This window comes from Anopheles funestus, chromosome 2RL (genome assembly GCF_943734845.2).
Source record: "Anopheles funestus chromosome 2RL, idAnoFuneDA-416_04, whole genome shotgun sequence".
Lineage (NCBI taxonomy): Eukaryota > Metazoa > Arthropoda > Insecta > Diptera > Culicidae > Anopheles > Anopheles funestus.
Window position 1 is genome coordinate 23,918,387 of NC_064598.1, and position 16,013 is coordinate 23,934,399.

The 16,013-nt window shown below is 39.7% G+C and overlaps 2 protein-coding genes across 4 annotated transcripts in view; one reads left to right on the plus strand and one right to left on the minus strand.

Annotated features, from left to right (window-relative positions):
* Nucleotides 1–8,733: 8,733 nt before the first annotated feature.
* LOC125761395 (mucin-5AC) overlaps nucleotides 8,734–16,013 on the plus strand; it is a 36,780-nt gene continuing 29,500 nt past the window's right edge. For all 3 annotated transcript variants that reach the window (XM_049422480.1, XM_049422479.1, XM_049422481.1), the window contains exons 1-2: nucleotides 8,734–8,862; nucleotides 10,322–10,560. The gene's annotated coding sequence lies outside the window, so the exon portion shown is untranslated. The remainder of the gene's footprint in view (nucleotides 8,863–10,321; nucleotides 10,561–16,013) is intronic.
* Nucleotides 13,262–14,475, minus strand: LOC125761405 (serine protease 27-like). Its single transcript, XM_049422496.1, has 2 exons — nucleotides 13,665–14,475; nucleotides 13,262–13,589 (listed from the first exon to the last, which is right to left on the minus strand). Exons 1-2 carry the CDS (start codon nucleotides 14,440–14,442, stop codon nucleotides 13,384–13,386), a joined length of 984 nt encoding a protein of 327 aa, XP_049278453.1. The 5' UTR covers nucleotides 14,443–14,475; the 3' UTR covers nucleotides 13,262–13,383.

Sequence of the window (16,013 nt, forward strand, 5' to 3'; positions counted from 1 at the left end):
ATTTTTTAAAAGTACGCAGGATTTGTATGTAATTATTGTGAATGTCAATATTATTTTTAAAACAGAAGAATCGTTGTTAATTCAAAACAAAAATCCCATATCGTGGACAAATGCTTCAGAAAATAGAAGAAGAAGAAGACAAATGCATGGCTGCATTGTTTATGAATTTATTACTTGTATGTTGAACTTGCTTGAACAATATAAATTAATTAATAATTAATTAGTAATTAATTAAATTAATTAATTAGCAAAAATATTAGAGTTAAAAAAAATAGAGTTAAAAAATATTAGATAGTCCACAGCACAGTGTTCGATCCCTTTTGGAAGCTGTGTTGGAATCGTGGTTATGAATACCTGTATATTGATGGTAGTTTGGAAGCTGTGTCGGAATCGTGGTTATGAATACCTGTATATTGAGGGTACGGTGACGGCCATGAAATGAGAAAAAAACCATACACGTTTGATTACCCGTATTCGAAGATTTTTACCTTTATGCTACTCGAAGCTGCCGATCCCAATTCTATTTTGCCCGGCGTATGACGTGGTGGGCAAACACATCTTCGTTCACCTATTTATCTTGTTACAATTCCTTCTGGCTACCAGAAAAAATTATAACAAGATTTTCCAGCGTTAAACACACAAGAAAACAAAACGGACCAATCTGCGGTACTGTTAGCAACAGCCGTTATTTGTATCACAGGAGTTAGCAGCATCCTGCCACGAGCTTTCTTGATGGTCCATTGTTTTAAAACATCGTCACTGGGGTTAAAAAACTTGCCTTTCTCATCAACTTCATCAAAACAATAAATTTACTATTTATTATAATTTTCTTTGTTTAAATTAATTTAATTTAATTCGAAATTAATTTCCCGCTACCGGCCAGATTGAAAACATAAACAAACCTTGCACGAGAAAACTTAAACAACCTTGAAGTCGCGCCGAAAGTCGCAAAATTTTTTGGGAAAACTGTGCTACGATTGTCGCGTTCGCAAACGCGACAATTGCTAAGCATGTAGGCACGGGGTAATAACAAGGTAAACATGGCAATAACAAGGTAAACAAATACAAATTAAAAAATTAAATATTTTGAGTGTTATTAAATATTGTAAATTAAATTAAAAAATCGAGTGCTATTTATTTATTAAAAGTACGTACGTATTGTATATAATTATTGTGAATGTCAATATTATTTTTAAAACAGAAAAATGCTGTTAATTAAAAAAAATCCCATATTGTGGACAAATGCATGTCTGCATTGTTTATGAATTTATTACTTGTATGTTAAACTTGCTTGAACAAGACAAATTAATTAATAATTAATTAATAATTAATTAATAATTAATTAAACTAATTAATTAGAAAAAATATTAGAGTTAAAAAAAATAGAGTTAAAAAATATTAGATAGTCTACAGCACAGTATTCGATCCCTTTTGGAAGCTGTGTTATGAATCGTGGCTATGAATACCTGTATATTGATGGTAGTTTGGAAGCTGTGTTGGAATCGTGGTTATGAATACCTGTATATTGAGGGTACGGTGACGGTCATGAAATGAGAAAGAAGCCATACACGTTTGATTACCCGTATTCGAAGATTTTTACCTTTATGCTACTCGAAGCTGCCGATCCCAATTCTATTTTGCCCGGTGTATGACGCGGTGGACAAACACATCTTCGTTCACCTATTTATCTCGTTAAAATTCCTTCTAACTGCCGGAAAAAATTATAACAAGATTTTCCAGCGTCAAACACACAAGAAAACAAAACGGATAAATCTGCGGTACTGTTAGCAACAGCCGTTATTTGTATCACAGGAGTCAGCAGCATCCTGCCACGAGCTTTCTTGATGGTCCTTTGTTTTAAAACATCGTCACTGGGCTTAAAAAACTTGCCTTTCTCATCAACTTCATCAAAACAATAAATTTACTATTTATTATAATTTTCTTTGTTTAAATTAATTTAATTTAATTCGAAATTAATTTCCCGCTACCGGCCAGATTGAAAACATAAACAAACCTTGCACGAGAAAACTTAAACAACCTTGAAGTCGCGCTGAAAGTCGCAAAATTTTTTGGGAAAACTGTGCTACGATTGTCGCGTTCGCAAACGCGACAATTGCTAAGCATGTAGGCACGGGGTAACTGAATTGTGTAACCCCGTGCCTACATGCTTAGCAATTGTCGCGTTTGCGAACGCGACAATCGTAGCACAGTTTTCCCAAAAAATTTTGCGACTTTCGGCGCGACTTCAAGGTTGTTTAAGTTTTCTCGTGCAAGGTTTGTTTATGTTTTCAATCTGGCCGGTAGCGGGAAATTAATTTCGAATAAAATTAAATTAATTTAAACAAAGAAAATTATAATAAATAGTAAATTTATTGTTTTGATGAAGTTGATGAGAAAGGCAAGTTTTTAAGCCCAGTGACGATGTTTCAAAACAATGGACCATCAAGAAAGCTCGTGGCAGGATGCTGTTGACTCCTGTGATACAAATAACGGCTGTTGCTAACTGTACCGCAAATTTGTCCGTTTTGTTTTCTTGTGTGTTTGACGCTGGAAAATCTTGTTAGGCTGTCTACACATGAATCCGCGGACGCCGCGGTCCGCGGAAAACACGTATAACTTGTATACCAGTTGGGTCCGCTTGGCTGTCAAATTCCGCGGTGGGCTGTCAAACCTACCGCGGCACCGCGGAAACACAGTTTTGTTGAACATCAACAAATCTGCGGAACAGCAGGCGCCGCGGTAGGTTTGACAGCCCACCGCGGAATTTGACAGCCGAGCGGACCCAACTGGTATACAAGTTATACGTGTTTTCCGCGGACCGCGGCGTCCGCGGATTCATGTGTAGACAGCCTTATAATTTTTTCTGGTAGCCAGAAGGAATTGTAACAAGATAAATAGGTGAACGAAGATGTGTTTGCCCACCACGTCATACGCCGGGCAAAATAGAATTGGGATCGGCAGCTTCGAGTAGCATAAAGGTAAAAATCTTCGAATAGGGGTAATCAAACGTGTATGGCTTTTTTCTCATTTCATGACCGTCACCGTACCCTTAATATACAGGTATTCATAACCACGATTCTCACACAGCTTCCAAACTACCATCAATATACAGGTATTCATAACCACGTTTCCAACACAGCTTCCAAAAGGGATCGAACACTGTGCTGTGGACTATCTAATATTTTTAATTCTATTTTTTGTTAACTCTAATATTTTTTCTAATTAATTAATTGAATTAACTATTAATTAATTATTAATTAATTTATCTTGTTCAAGCAAGTTCAACATACAAGTAATAAATTCATAAACAATGCAGCCATGCATTTGTCCACGATATGGGATTTTTGTTTTGAATCAACAGCGATTCTTCTGTTTTAAAAATAATATTGACATTCACAATAATTATATACAAATCCTGCGTGCTTTTAAAAAATAAATAGCACTCGATTTGTTAATTTAATCTACAATATTTAATAACACTCAAAATATTTAATTTTTTAATTTGTATTAGTTTACCTTGGTATTGCCATCTTTACCTTGTTATTACAGAAAACTGTCATGGCGTCAAGTCGCGCTTCGAATCGCGATTTTTCGCTGAAAATACACGTATAGCGACTTTTCACAATTTTTTTTATATGGAGTTTCGCAAAAATTTTCTGATTCGCGTTCGCAAACGCGACAATTGCTAAGCGTTTAGAGCCGGGGTAAGATAAATAATACGAAGATAATTTAAAAAAACAGCTGTACGATAATGTACATATTTGTTTTTCTATTAGCAACACCATCTCACTAGAGCAAAATGTTGTTTACCTAAAGTAGCTATTAAATTTGTTGTTTAATTTAAAACGAAAAAACATACGAACAAATCGACTGTAACAAGTGGTCCGCTTATTTTCACCCGTTCAGACGCATTTAAATTACCGATGTTTGGTTTTCGGAATTCATCTAATACTCAACCCTCTACGCGGAAACCAATTTGTCGAACAAATTACGTTAATCGCATTAACATATTCCATAAAACATGATTGCACGGTTCAGCGATTGGGCGACGATCGACAGCCAGTTTAGAGGAGGTGTTTTAAGCTGACTTTAGTTTTATATTCATTCGATCATGCTTCGTGTGATTTGGAAAGTTTTACGTGTTTTTTTGATACTATTAATAGCAACATTTTACTGTTTATAATGTGATAGAAATGTGAGTCTTTAACATATAATACATATAATAATTTTACCTTTAAATTTCATTAACGTTTTGCAAACGTTGTGCAGCATCCACGGGTTTTGTGTTCCAAAAAACGAATTGTCCATTTTCCCCACAAGTTTTCACCTCATGCAGAAGAATGAGGTATACATGGCATGCTTGCTTGATCATCACAAGTATGTACATATGCGTTGGGAAAGATAGATGGCGCGCGATCCGAAGTTTCTATGGTCACTGTAGCGCTGTTTGCTTTACTGTCCGCTATATTGGTGAACTAGCAGCTTTAAATCATTTCGCGATCTCTTTTACCGTCGTGCGCTATCGTTTAAATCTTTCGTTTGTTTATCTCTTCACCGTGTTTTCCTTTACCATGTACGCTCGGCATGTGTGAATTGGTCAGCTTTCACTGGTGTATGATGATCTTTCTAAATCAAAGCTTAAGTTTAATATGTATTTTTGTGTAAAAATTTCTTTTTACTATCCTGTTTTAGTTTTTACTTATTCTAAACAAATAATCTTTAAATACATTTAAATATCCATATGGTTTTCTAACAAAAAATATGTTTTAAATAAAAATCCTAAATTTTGCAGCAAAAAAAAATCTTAAATAATATGAAAATGGTTGTTCCGTTTTCTTTTAATGTCATAATATTTCTACATCCCGCTACTGCTGAACAAACACTCACAAAAGATGTCTACAATGTGAAGGAATGTGTTGCAAGAGATATTCCTCTATGATTTACATTGTTTTGCATTTCTTTTTTCCCGTCAGCAGCGACATGGTTGGAAATGAAATATTTTAAACCAACCAGACGCTCACTGTTCACAGTTTCTAATCATTTTGAAATCAACTTGATAGCAATGCACGATCGCTAAACATTGTCCAAAGTACGAAGAACTGAAAGAGAGAGAAAAATAGGAGCGGAAAACATGGAAAGGAAAATCCTAAACCTTGCCTCTTGCACCCTCAAAGTGCCGAGATCAACACGAGATCACCACGCCGCCAAGATGCCTCGGCTAGGAAGGAAATAGAGCGTTAAGGAATCGATCGTCAAACCGGACATAGCGATGGGGGAAATGGAAACGAGTGTTAGTTTCCTTACCTTTTTCTTCCTTCCATCCGTTTTGGCGCTTTCAATTTTTCACTTCGAAAGCGTGGATCGTCCGCGTGTCCTTCTCGAGCATATTGACTTTAATCGGACACGTTTAGGCGGTGCGTTTTAGGTGTACGGTTTCCCTTCCTTTCTATATGGCGTGTAAATTGAAACACCAGCTACCGTGCATTTGAACATCGAGACAAAGTTTTCACGCCATTTTTCAGCAATATTGTTGTGTTTTTTTTTGGTGAATGAAAATGGGTTTTTTGGGGAATGCATTATGCAAGTTTTATTATAGTGTGTCGATTTTTTTTAATTCATATTTGCCCAGTTTATATGAATATCTTGAAAGTGTGTCAGCTTTGAGAAATAGAAGTTTTGATAATTTGTGTTCATGAAAAAATACTGAGGATAAATCATCGTCCTTCATCTTAAAAGTACATTCAATTTCTTTTTAAATTTTTTTTGGTAAGCGATCTTAGGCATGCAGAATTGGCCGAACAAAGGCTGTTTACGATTTTTTCTCAAGCAAAACTATTCAAATATTGAATTTAGAGAATTTTTATGCAAAGGCATACACATTTATGAAGCGGAATTCGCTGGAAAATAAGTCAGTGTCTATAAGTTGATGGGTTGCAAACCAAAAAATAAACAGTCAAAGATATAACACTCGACAAGTGCTAATAAGTTCTGTAAATTTATGTTATATTTTAACAAATTTTAAGTCGATTTGTTCACACATCTATTTTCAAAACTTTCTTTAAAGACAAACGTATTCGAGTTTTGGAAATGTTTGTTGAATATTATTTAATAATAGATTAAAATACCATCGTCAATGGTGCTAAAGTTTCGAAAACATTCACCTCTATAGAGAAACCATTAAAATGTAAAGTTTCCAATCGCACAACCTGTTCCATTTTTATAACACTAATTCCAACTTATTGCACAGGATGGTTCAAATTAATTTTTTGAAAACCAACCAAACCAGCAGGTACCCGGGGGCCAGGTGATATACCGGCGAAGGGAAGTGTAAAACTAGATACACTACCAATAGCGTACCAATAAACGGGGAAAGTAATCAATTTAAATTCGACCACAGCCGGTTAAAAGTGTTTCACCATAATGCAGTGTGTTCATCCGACGTTTAGGAGATGTGACGAAAGGCTGTTAAAAAAAGTAGCTCAACTTCACCACGTGAATTACACGTGTGAATGTGTGTGTATGTCAAGTATATAATCCAACATTTAGGAATCGAAAGTGAGCATGGACCAAATGGACTCACCGAGGCAGATCAATTTTATTGGTTCATCTTCTTCATGGCGCACGGTCACAAATATCGAAAACGGCTAAAACATACGGAAACACACACGCCAACGGCAGAGGACAATTAATGTTTACAACTTTACAAGTTCAAACCATATGTGCGCATGAGCATTCGAGCCGGCCCCTGCTTATTGGGGCGAGCATCTGAATTTCGAATGTTTCCACAACCGCGCCGTTTCCTGGTTGAGCTTTTGGGTGAAAATTCGTACTTTTACTTACGTCATGAATGAAACATTTGTTCCTTCCTGTTTCGACCGTGTGCCTCCCAAAACCAACAAAAAAATACCGTCCTCCGTTTTCCCGACCGGTAGCTGCAAGTCATGCGGTTGCATCTTAATTGTTGATCCTCTTCATATCATCTCCCCTAATCACACCTCCTTCCCTATGCAGCTGCTGGCTGCTTCTGAAAGGAATTCGGTTGTGTTTCTGGTTAGGCACCTTCTCCTAGCACTCGCTCAACCACCGGCTTTTATGTGTTTAATGCTTGCGCATTCATTTAACGAGTTGACCGGCGAAGTTAAATCGGGTCAGTTGTGCCTTGATCGGCTTGAAGACGATGCATCCGAATCAGTTGTGGCTGGCTCCACACCAAACTAACTCTCTCTGGTGGGAGGCAATGTAGCGGGAAAAAGTGAAACGAATTCGGAGGGAAAACATAGTATCGCTGCTGGCTTTTCCAGCCAAAACCAAAGGGTGGTGGGATGAAATGCGAGAGAAGCAAACTCTTCTCGGTTTTGGCGAAGGTGGTGGTTTGAGTAAACAAGCAAAAATAATCTGCTTCTCCTTCTACCCCATTCGATCGAAAGTGGATAATGAGTGAACTAATAAGAAGAATGGGTTTGCACAAATGTGGCCTACCTGGTGAAGATCGAGCTGAGAGAAATGTGCGAAATCGTTGGTGTTTTTTCAAATCTTGATAGTGTGTATTTCAGCACACGATAAGTTTGTATGCTTAACATGTCCGACAGTTAACAACACTTTTTTCCTTGATATATAAGTGCAACAAAAGCAAGGAGGAATGTTCTAGATTCGATATCATATCCTAGGGTTTATTAGGGAAAATGTTAATCTTGCTCTGTGGAACAGTCAATCTTTACAAATTATAATTTTAGTTGTATAAAAAACATTAAATTAGTCGTTTATGTATTTACAATATTTGTACTTTATCTAATGCTCCTTATTTCTTCTTTCTTGACGCCGCCAAATTATTGATTTCGATTCTTCTTGTTTGCTAGCTGTTCTCATTACTTATTTTATGCTGATCTCCAGCGATGTATACACGCGCTCTCCAGCATAAAAGCTCACCAACATAAAATCGGCAAAGTTTTTCCTCTCCTTGAAGTTTGGAAGAAATAGTGCTCACTCTTTCTCTCTTTATGGCAAAGTGCACTAATAACAGGTATGTCAAACTTGGGTGTTTTAGTAGGAAGTAGCTGGAGCCATTTTACACTATTTTTTTTTTGCTCGGTTAGAACGACCTGACCGTATCAAGACTTATTTTACCACGTAGCAGGATAGTCAATCCATACTACGGGGGGACGGTCCGGATGGGATTTGAACCCGGTTCTGCCGTGTGGACGGGCGCCGTTTTTCACATGCACCACCAGGCCGCCCCGATTTTATTTTACACTAATACTAATGAAAAAATATTATATTAACAGTAGGAAAACAAATATTTTGAGTGTTAAATGATATTATACAGTACAGTTTACAACTTTAACGTTTCAATGGGTTTTTAGCTTGTCTTTCCTCGTTTCCGTTAAGATACAATATGTAATAACAAAACGTACATTATGGCACAACCCTGTTAATTTTAGAAGGACTGAAGATTTGCACATCCATTTAATTTACATTTAAGAAAACTTTATATTTATATTTAATATTTTATATTTAATCTCGTCCTGTCTTGCTACGGGAGGCCGGTCTGCATGGGATTTGATACCCGGTTTATGATTATCTCATAAATCACCGGACCACCCCTTAGTACATCCTAAGTATCAAATTGACTACCGAAAAAAAACAAATACACTAACGTTCAATTTCCGTTCCACGTGAGTTTGACATGCCTGAGCGCAAGAGAAAACCACGCGGAACCTCTCCCATATTCCGTACGGAGCGGCTCACGCATTTGCTGCACTTGTGTCAATTCATTCAGTGCGGATTCATTCGATACTTTGCCACCTAGAAAGACGGACGTACGTCGGTAGTGGTCGCGTCAGAGCTAGTTTAGTAGTGCTACGGGTTCGTATGTCGTGTGTTTGTTTCGTGTTATGTTGTGCCTGCGTGAGATTTTGTAACGTTGCGTTGCCTAGCAAAATAGGACACATTCGATGCCAAAACGAATCATTTCTATGCTTTTGCTAAAGCTCGGAACGGTTTTACTGTCGCGGTGAAGGTTCTTCGTTTTAGTTGCGAAAAAAAAGTGAAACTCAGAGACATGTGAACAGTTTGCTATTCATTCCCAAAATACTACAACACTTTTAAACGCAGTGTAAATAAGTTGTCACAGAAAACAAAACAATTGCTAAAGCTGTTTGACATTGAGCAAAGTTGAAACTGGTGAAAGAAGGAAGCACATTGGCAGTAAAATCTCGCATCCCTCCTGAATAATCCAATGCGCCAAAACGGCATTCCCCATCGGATGAGGTGTATCACAAGTGTTGTGTTGTTGCGTATGTCTCAGCCAGCGCGATAGTAGTGTGCGTTCTCCAGTATGTTTCACCCAAAACGGTGACTATGACGACGACGAACCACCACCACGACATCGCCAATGGCAATTGTGACTCTCTGGGGAATCTGTTTATGTCAACCCCTTGCCCATTGATGACATTTCGATGACGTTTTTTTTCTTCGGACGACTACGACAACGACAATAACAACAGTAGTACGATCGTTTTGAAAGTGATCTTTAATATAAAAATCTCATGAACAATGCGTCGATGGTTTCGTGACTCGCTGGCAACACAAACAAACCCCGCTCGTGAATCATCTCCGTTGGCTTTATTCGGTCGCTGGTCACATTTGCGTGTGTTGCTACAAGATGCTGTTCCATCATTGTGGTTGAAAATCGTGCAGTTGTAGCGTACAGGACGCAACGAGCAAAAAACAAAACGGAGAAATCTATGCGATCAATTGATTTCGTGCAAGATCGCGATCGCTAGGGTTTTTTGATGGTGTATGTGCCATTTAAAGCTACCTTTATGCTAAACAGTGCGTTACACGGATGTTTGTAGTTATGTGTTTGTGTGCGTGTTCAGTTGTGTGTTTTGCTAGATTATCCTGCGATCGGTGTTTGAGTGAGAGCATTTTCATAACTTAACAAACCCTGTTTTATGACGTTTCATCTTGCGGAGTATTTTTTAATGTTTTCTCGCCCGCTCAAGTCTCTTGTTCTGTTGAGGAAGTTAGCGTAAAACAAAACGAAACATCACGCGACAGAGCATCTGTGCATGGTCGAGGTCTCTGTGGTTGATGACAGAACCGTCATGAATGATCATAAAATGAAATGAAAACCTACAGTGTTGTAGCGGCTCTCGTATGATAGTAGTGGTGACTTTTACAAATGCTGCAGCGCGTTGTTTTGATCGACAGCTACGAAAGTTTCAACCGTTCGTGCATAGAAAAATATATTTTATAAGTGTGTAAAGAGGATTTGCATTCCATTGTAATTTATATATTTTTTTTCTTCTTGGTATTTTAGGGTAGCAAATAGGTGTTAAGATACAATTCAAATCAAAAACAGAAGCAAACCTTCAAAAGTGTATGTGTGTTCCGTGCATAAGAAGTAGTAGTCTTTCTAGGGTGTACAGATTTCATGAAATTATTCTCCTAGCAATAGTTTGATCAATAGACTTCAGCGAGCGGCAAAATTTGCAAGTGACGAACCTACGGTATTGCATCAAACTGTGACTTGACGATATCGAAGAGCAAAAGATTTCGGTAAGTTTTTAACAGAAAACATAAGTTATTATTTGTCTTTGAATTGAACTTGAATCACAACAACCATAATACATTGTTTTGGTATTGCTTTATTTTGGGCTCTTACGATCTTGACAATTCTCAAGGACATTTTCACATGTTTTGGATGGTGTATGTTTAAAATCATTCACTTGGCCCTTAATTTATCTGTCCTCTAGTGAAATACTAGTTATGTGTTTCACGAAGGCCATAAACCTAAAAGGCATTTTTCGTTTCTTCCCCTTTTATGGTAAGATTTGCAATGCAGCGCACTGTATTGATTGTGCCATAAATGTTGATTTATTGTTGAGTGAAAATTGCTCATTAATATGAAATTGAATGGAAGATACGTGTTCAGCCAGTAAGCAAATGTGAATTCTATGTTCGTATGTGTGTAAAGTGAATTATAAAAAAAAAAGAATTCTGAACAAACTTTAAATTCCGAACCGATTTCCGAATAATTAAGGAGCAGGGTCAATAATTTTTTTTTCTCTATTCTCTCTTCCAAGAAGGATGCGATTAGTTTTTATTTAATTCACCCTCCATTTCGGGATTAGAAATCTAAAATTGTTAGCTCATAATGATTTAAATCACAGCTTTGAGCTTCGCTGTCGAATTATGTCTATTAAGTTTTAAACCCTTCTAAGAATTGTTGTCCCATGAGTCAACCTTTTTTGCGAGAAATATTAAATCCATGATCATTATTAGCCAGACAGCAAACGTGTTAGAAGGCATGTTTTAAATGCCAAAAGCGTCTACAAAGCAAATGCATCATTTCTTTGTCATTTTGATGAGAACAAATATAATGTTTCTTTCTAGTACTTTTTAATTGCCTTCTACAGTTTACCGCGCTTGGCGCATCGAACCGTAACACGTTCGTTTTAAGTCTGTTTTTTCTCTCTTTATTTGCGTCAGATCGTTCCGTGCGCATCACATTCATCAAACCAAACATTATAGCAGTACATTTGTGTGCTGTTTTTTTTTGTCCGCAAGACTTAAAATTGTTACGAGATGATGAATGTGTGTGCAAAATTCAGCAAGAAGCATCAAAGAGAGCGAAAGCATTTTGGGTGGGTTAAACTTACGGGGGGGGGGGGGGGGGGAAGATAAAACAAAAAAGCAGCAAACAGCAACCAGAAACAAACGCGGAAGGTTGAGAGGCCGTAGATAGCAAGATAGACGATATGAACCATTTGATGAGTCACAGCAACGACGTAACGGTTGGGCGCATAAAGTCTGTCCAGGAAGTGGAGAAGATGTAGTGGAAAATGAATCCAAACAAACAACAGAAAAAAACGAATCTACCACCACCAGCGAAGAGAAGACATCGAACCAGACCGAATGCTTCTTGATGGTTTTGTTTTTATATGGTTGATTTATTTTACTGTCATTAATGCTCCGGTGGGAAATCCATCAGGAAACGCATTAAGAAGTGGAGCGAAAAAAAACCATACATTTATGACGCAAAGTGCATATCGTTCGATAACGTGCGATAAGCATTGTGAGGGGAAAAAACAAAAAAACCGATCATGACATCCGACTGAGTCAATAAGTCTGCGCGATATGGGTAGAGATAAAACTTCACGGAAGCAAGCACCCAGGCAAAAAACACATAAGAACACAACCACCTTTCTGCCCGTGCTGCAAATGTTCTCACTCATCGATAAGAAGTCCAACAAGTGCGTTATGCCGTTCTACCGTACTGTAAAGGTTCGTGCGTTATCTTCGCACATTCCATGCCGTGCTGGACAAACTTTGCTAAAACATAATTTGGAGTTCTGTTTTTCCGCCCGCACCATTCGTAAGCCAACTTTAGGTAGCTTTACTACATCCGGTGGTACGTCTGTTTGCGCTTTGTTCTACTGGGTTCTGATGATGATGGGTATAGAAAAGGAAAGGAAACCAGTTAGTGACTGTGGCGCATTCGAATCACTGAAGGGTCGTCTGCGTTTGCCGATTATCGATGGTTTATGACACCACTTGAGCAGGGGCGTATTTACTTGTCTTCCGGGTTTGTTTTTGGCTTGTTGGTGATGGTGGTTAAAGTTTACGATCATTAAAAAAGACCAAAAATAAAAACCAACAACAATCGCTTCGATAATACTTAAAGCGAGCTTTTGTTTTGTTCCATTCTGGAAAAAAGCATAAATCGAGCAATTTCGCAAATAATATCTTCCCCTACTTGATCGTGCGAAACAAAGCAACTTACTAAAAACACTGCAATCTTTACTTTCTCGATCATACACCTCTTAAGCTGAATTGTCTTTAATGAAAATAATAGTTCCACCGGTGCCAATAGAAGGTAGATTTAAATTCCCTACCAAGGTTTCACCTAGTCATACGAGCAAACAGTTGCTGCCTCGCACCGAAAACTCACTGTGACGTCCGAAAAATTCGCTTCGAAAAACGAACAACGGGAAACCGACGGACGGTCAAATAATTGAAAGAGAAATTTGCATTTCCGCTTTGAAGACAATACAATTCGGAAAACGGAACAAACAAACGCGAAAACTCGTACTGGTTTCCAACGTACCAAACCTGTCACGATCAAGAAAGGCTGACCCTTTCCTAGCGAGGGTTTTCTGTTGAGAAATTCCACCCCAAATAGTTACCCCGGATCGGAAGTGCTACAAGTGGGACGGAAGATCTTTTGCCCGGCCATCAAAATACCTTCCAGACGCGGTTGTATGGACACAATCATTATTTATTGTTTCACCGAATGGACGGGGCCGAAAGGGTACGCTGCGATGCCCCTTTAACGACACAATGGATGAACACCACCGTGCACCGATTCACCGCATTCGCTTAGCTGTTGGTGTCGGCAAAGTTTTCCATCACCCAGTCCAGTGCCGGATAGAGACAATCGAAGGAAATGATGTCGTTCGGCAGACAGACGGACCCGGGCGTCCATTGACGGGTCGCCCGGGACACGGTAAAACCGAGCAGGCTCCACGTGCCCTGATGCTTGAAGTAGAGTGCCGTCCCCCGATCGTTGCTGGGTAGGTTGAGATCTAAAATGCAGAGCAAACACGGAGTTCCGGACAGATGCTTCGGGACGGTAGCTAGAGCACACGGTTGACTCTTACCTTTGATGGTGAAGGAAACGGTCGTACCATTGATGGACCGTGACTTCATGGCGAGCGTAGATCCGGAGCATAGCAGGAATTCGTCCAGCACTAGACGTACCGGTTCGTAACCGCCGAGCCGGTTTCGTTGGCTTTGGTTGAGTATGTACATTTCCGTCCCGTACAGTGAGGTCAGATCGAGCGCATCAACCAGACAGACGGGGATGGGTTTCCAGCCACTGTCCACCGTTGGCAGCAGCTCTTGTTGTACTTCTTCGCCACTACCTTCCTCACTGGAGAGGCTTACATCTGGTATCAGTTTCGGGACCGTGCGAGGTTCACTTACTTGTAGTTCGATCAGCGCTAAATCTGATTCGTCCTCCACGGTAACGTTGCGTACCTGGAACCGTCTCGATCGCTCATTATCCTGCTGCACCGATACGACTCCGACATGGACTACGAGTTGTTCGGCTGGAAGTAGCTCACCGTCGGTACTTCCACGTACGGTCAAACAGTGAGCTGCGGCCAACACAAAGCGCTCATCGATGAGTGCTCCCTCACAGATTTTGGCCGGTGGATCAAGTCGCGATCCGGACCAATAGTAGATGAGTGTGTGCCAGGGCCATTCGCCCGGTTCGATCGGTATGTCCGGATAGATGGTTTCGTTCTGTGCACGCCGAACACCACAGAAGCACTGGTAGGCCACGGATGTTGGAGTTGCCGGTAGTAACAGTGCCAACAGTACGGTCACTGATGACGGTAAGAGACACACGCGTATCCGTCCGGTGCGGATGGACATCTTGGCGCAAGTAACCGCACCCGATCGCTATCAGTAGAGGTTATATACTAGGGCCGGGTCGCTTCTACCAGCTCGATTGAGTATAATTCGGTCCAATTTAGAACGATCATTGTCACCCGGACTCCAAAGATCCGAAGGTCGTATACTGATACCTTCGTTGGATCGTTGGTACGGTGGTACTGTGTCTCCCGCGTGTCCGAGAGATATCTTCATTCGCTTTGCTACTTGGTACGCGCTTAGATGACATTAGGAATGTTGCGCATACATACACAAACGCGACAGAGAACATCGCCGAGATGAGCTGAAATGGTTGTGCGCGCACAGGCTTATTGCGAAACGGGAAGTGAACGGGACATTTTTGCACAAATTTGCGATTGCGTAAGTGTGGACGCCCCTTCAGGCGATTGGTGTCACATCACTTATGTACGAAGTATGTGTTCATGGTTTTTCCTTTATTGATATCGATATAAGGCAGCATTTGTGCACAAAGATTCCCATCCTTTGTACTGTAACACGTTGCGTAAGATGGCAACGAAGTGTTGGACAGCAGAATTTTTTGCACCGTACCGCCATGTTGCTGTAGCAGCAGCACGTGTTGTATCTGTTGCGTTGAAAAGTGTGTGTGAGTGTGTGTGTTTCGAAACCGATAGTTTTAATCGTTTGCTTTTAGCACCACGTCGAGTGCTAATTCGCCCAAAAGAATGCGATAGAATGGAAGCGCACAACACCTGCCCTGTTACGCAGGAGTAATGCGTGACTAGATCTTCTGACCGTGATTAGGGTTAATTTTGCTTGATTGGTGTGTGGTGTTGTTATCGAAGTTGTGCGAAGCACGTCCCGCCCGATAGCACCTTCCTGTGTCCAAAACGGGGTGTTTAAAAGAAAAGTACAAGTTACCTTTTTTGTGGGTTGCTGATAGTGGGACGAACGTGAATTGTAACGTCCTGTAGAATGGATACTTTTTTTTCTTTTTTTACGAACAAAACGGACCTGTCGGTCAGTTGGCAGTTTTTCTTCACAAAAGCGCATCCATCATTTGCCAAATATAACTTCATTTTTTCATTTGTGTGTTCGTTGCAGCATTGTTCGTTTTTTGATCGTATCGAAGAATTGTTTTTTTTGTGGTTTTTTGTAGCAAGAGAATTTGACTGGTGAATGTACAATGGCGATCGAAGGGCATCTCCCCTTTTAAAAGGTTTGCTTGCGATATGGTGCACCTCCCGCTACGATTCGTTGGACTTTAGTGGAGCATTAGGAAATCCTTTTTGCTTGGAAAGACCTTCACCGAATGCACACGGTACGTAACACCGCACAAGTTCTTGTGGATAAACGTACAGCAACACATAAAAAGCATCGTTTTTTTTTTGTGTAACATCCTCCTCCCCGTACAACAGCACGCAACTTGTGGAAGCACATTAAAGCTTTTAGATCTGGGTCGTACTGTGGGGGAGGGTAAAGGTTTTTTTTTTTTGAGATACCATTTAACCTAAGCAACGAGCGCATGTCAAGTGAATTTTTCAGCAAAATGATGAAATAATCAAACCTTCTGTGCAGTGTGCTTTTTGCACAAG

Bases quoted from the DNA above. Each gene is read 5' to 3' on its own strand.
- LOC125761405 (XM_049422496.1), bottom strand. From the start codon at position 14,442: ATGTCCATCCGCACCGGACGGATACGCGTGTGTCTCTTACCGTCATCA. The intron at 13,590-13,664 runs GTAAGAGTCAAC...TCTGCATTTTAG, and splicing joins CGTTTCCTTCACCATCAAAG to ATCTCAACCTACCCAGCAAC.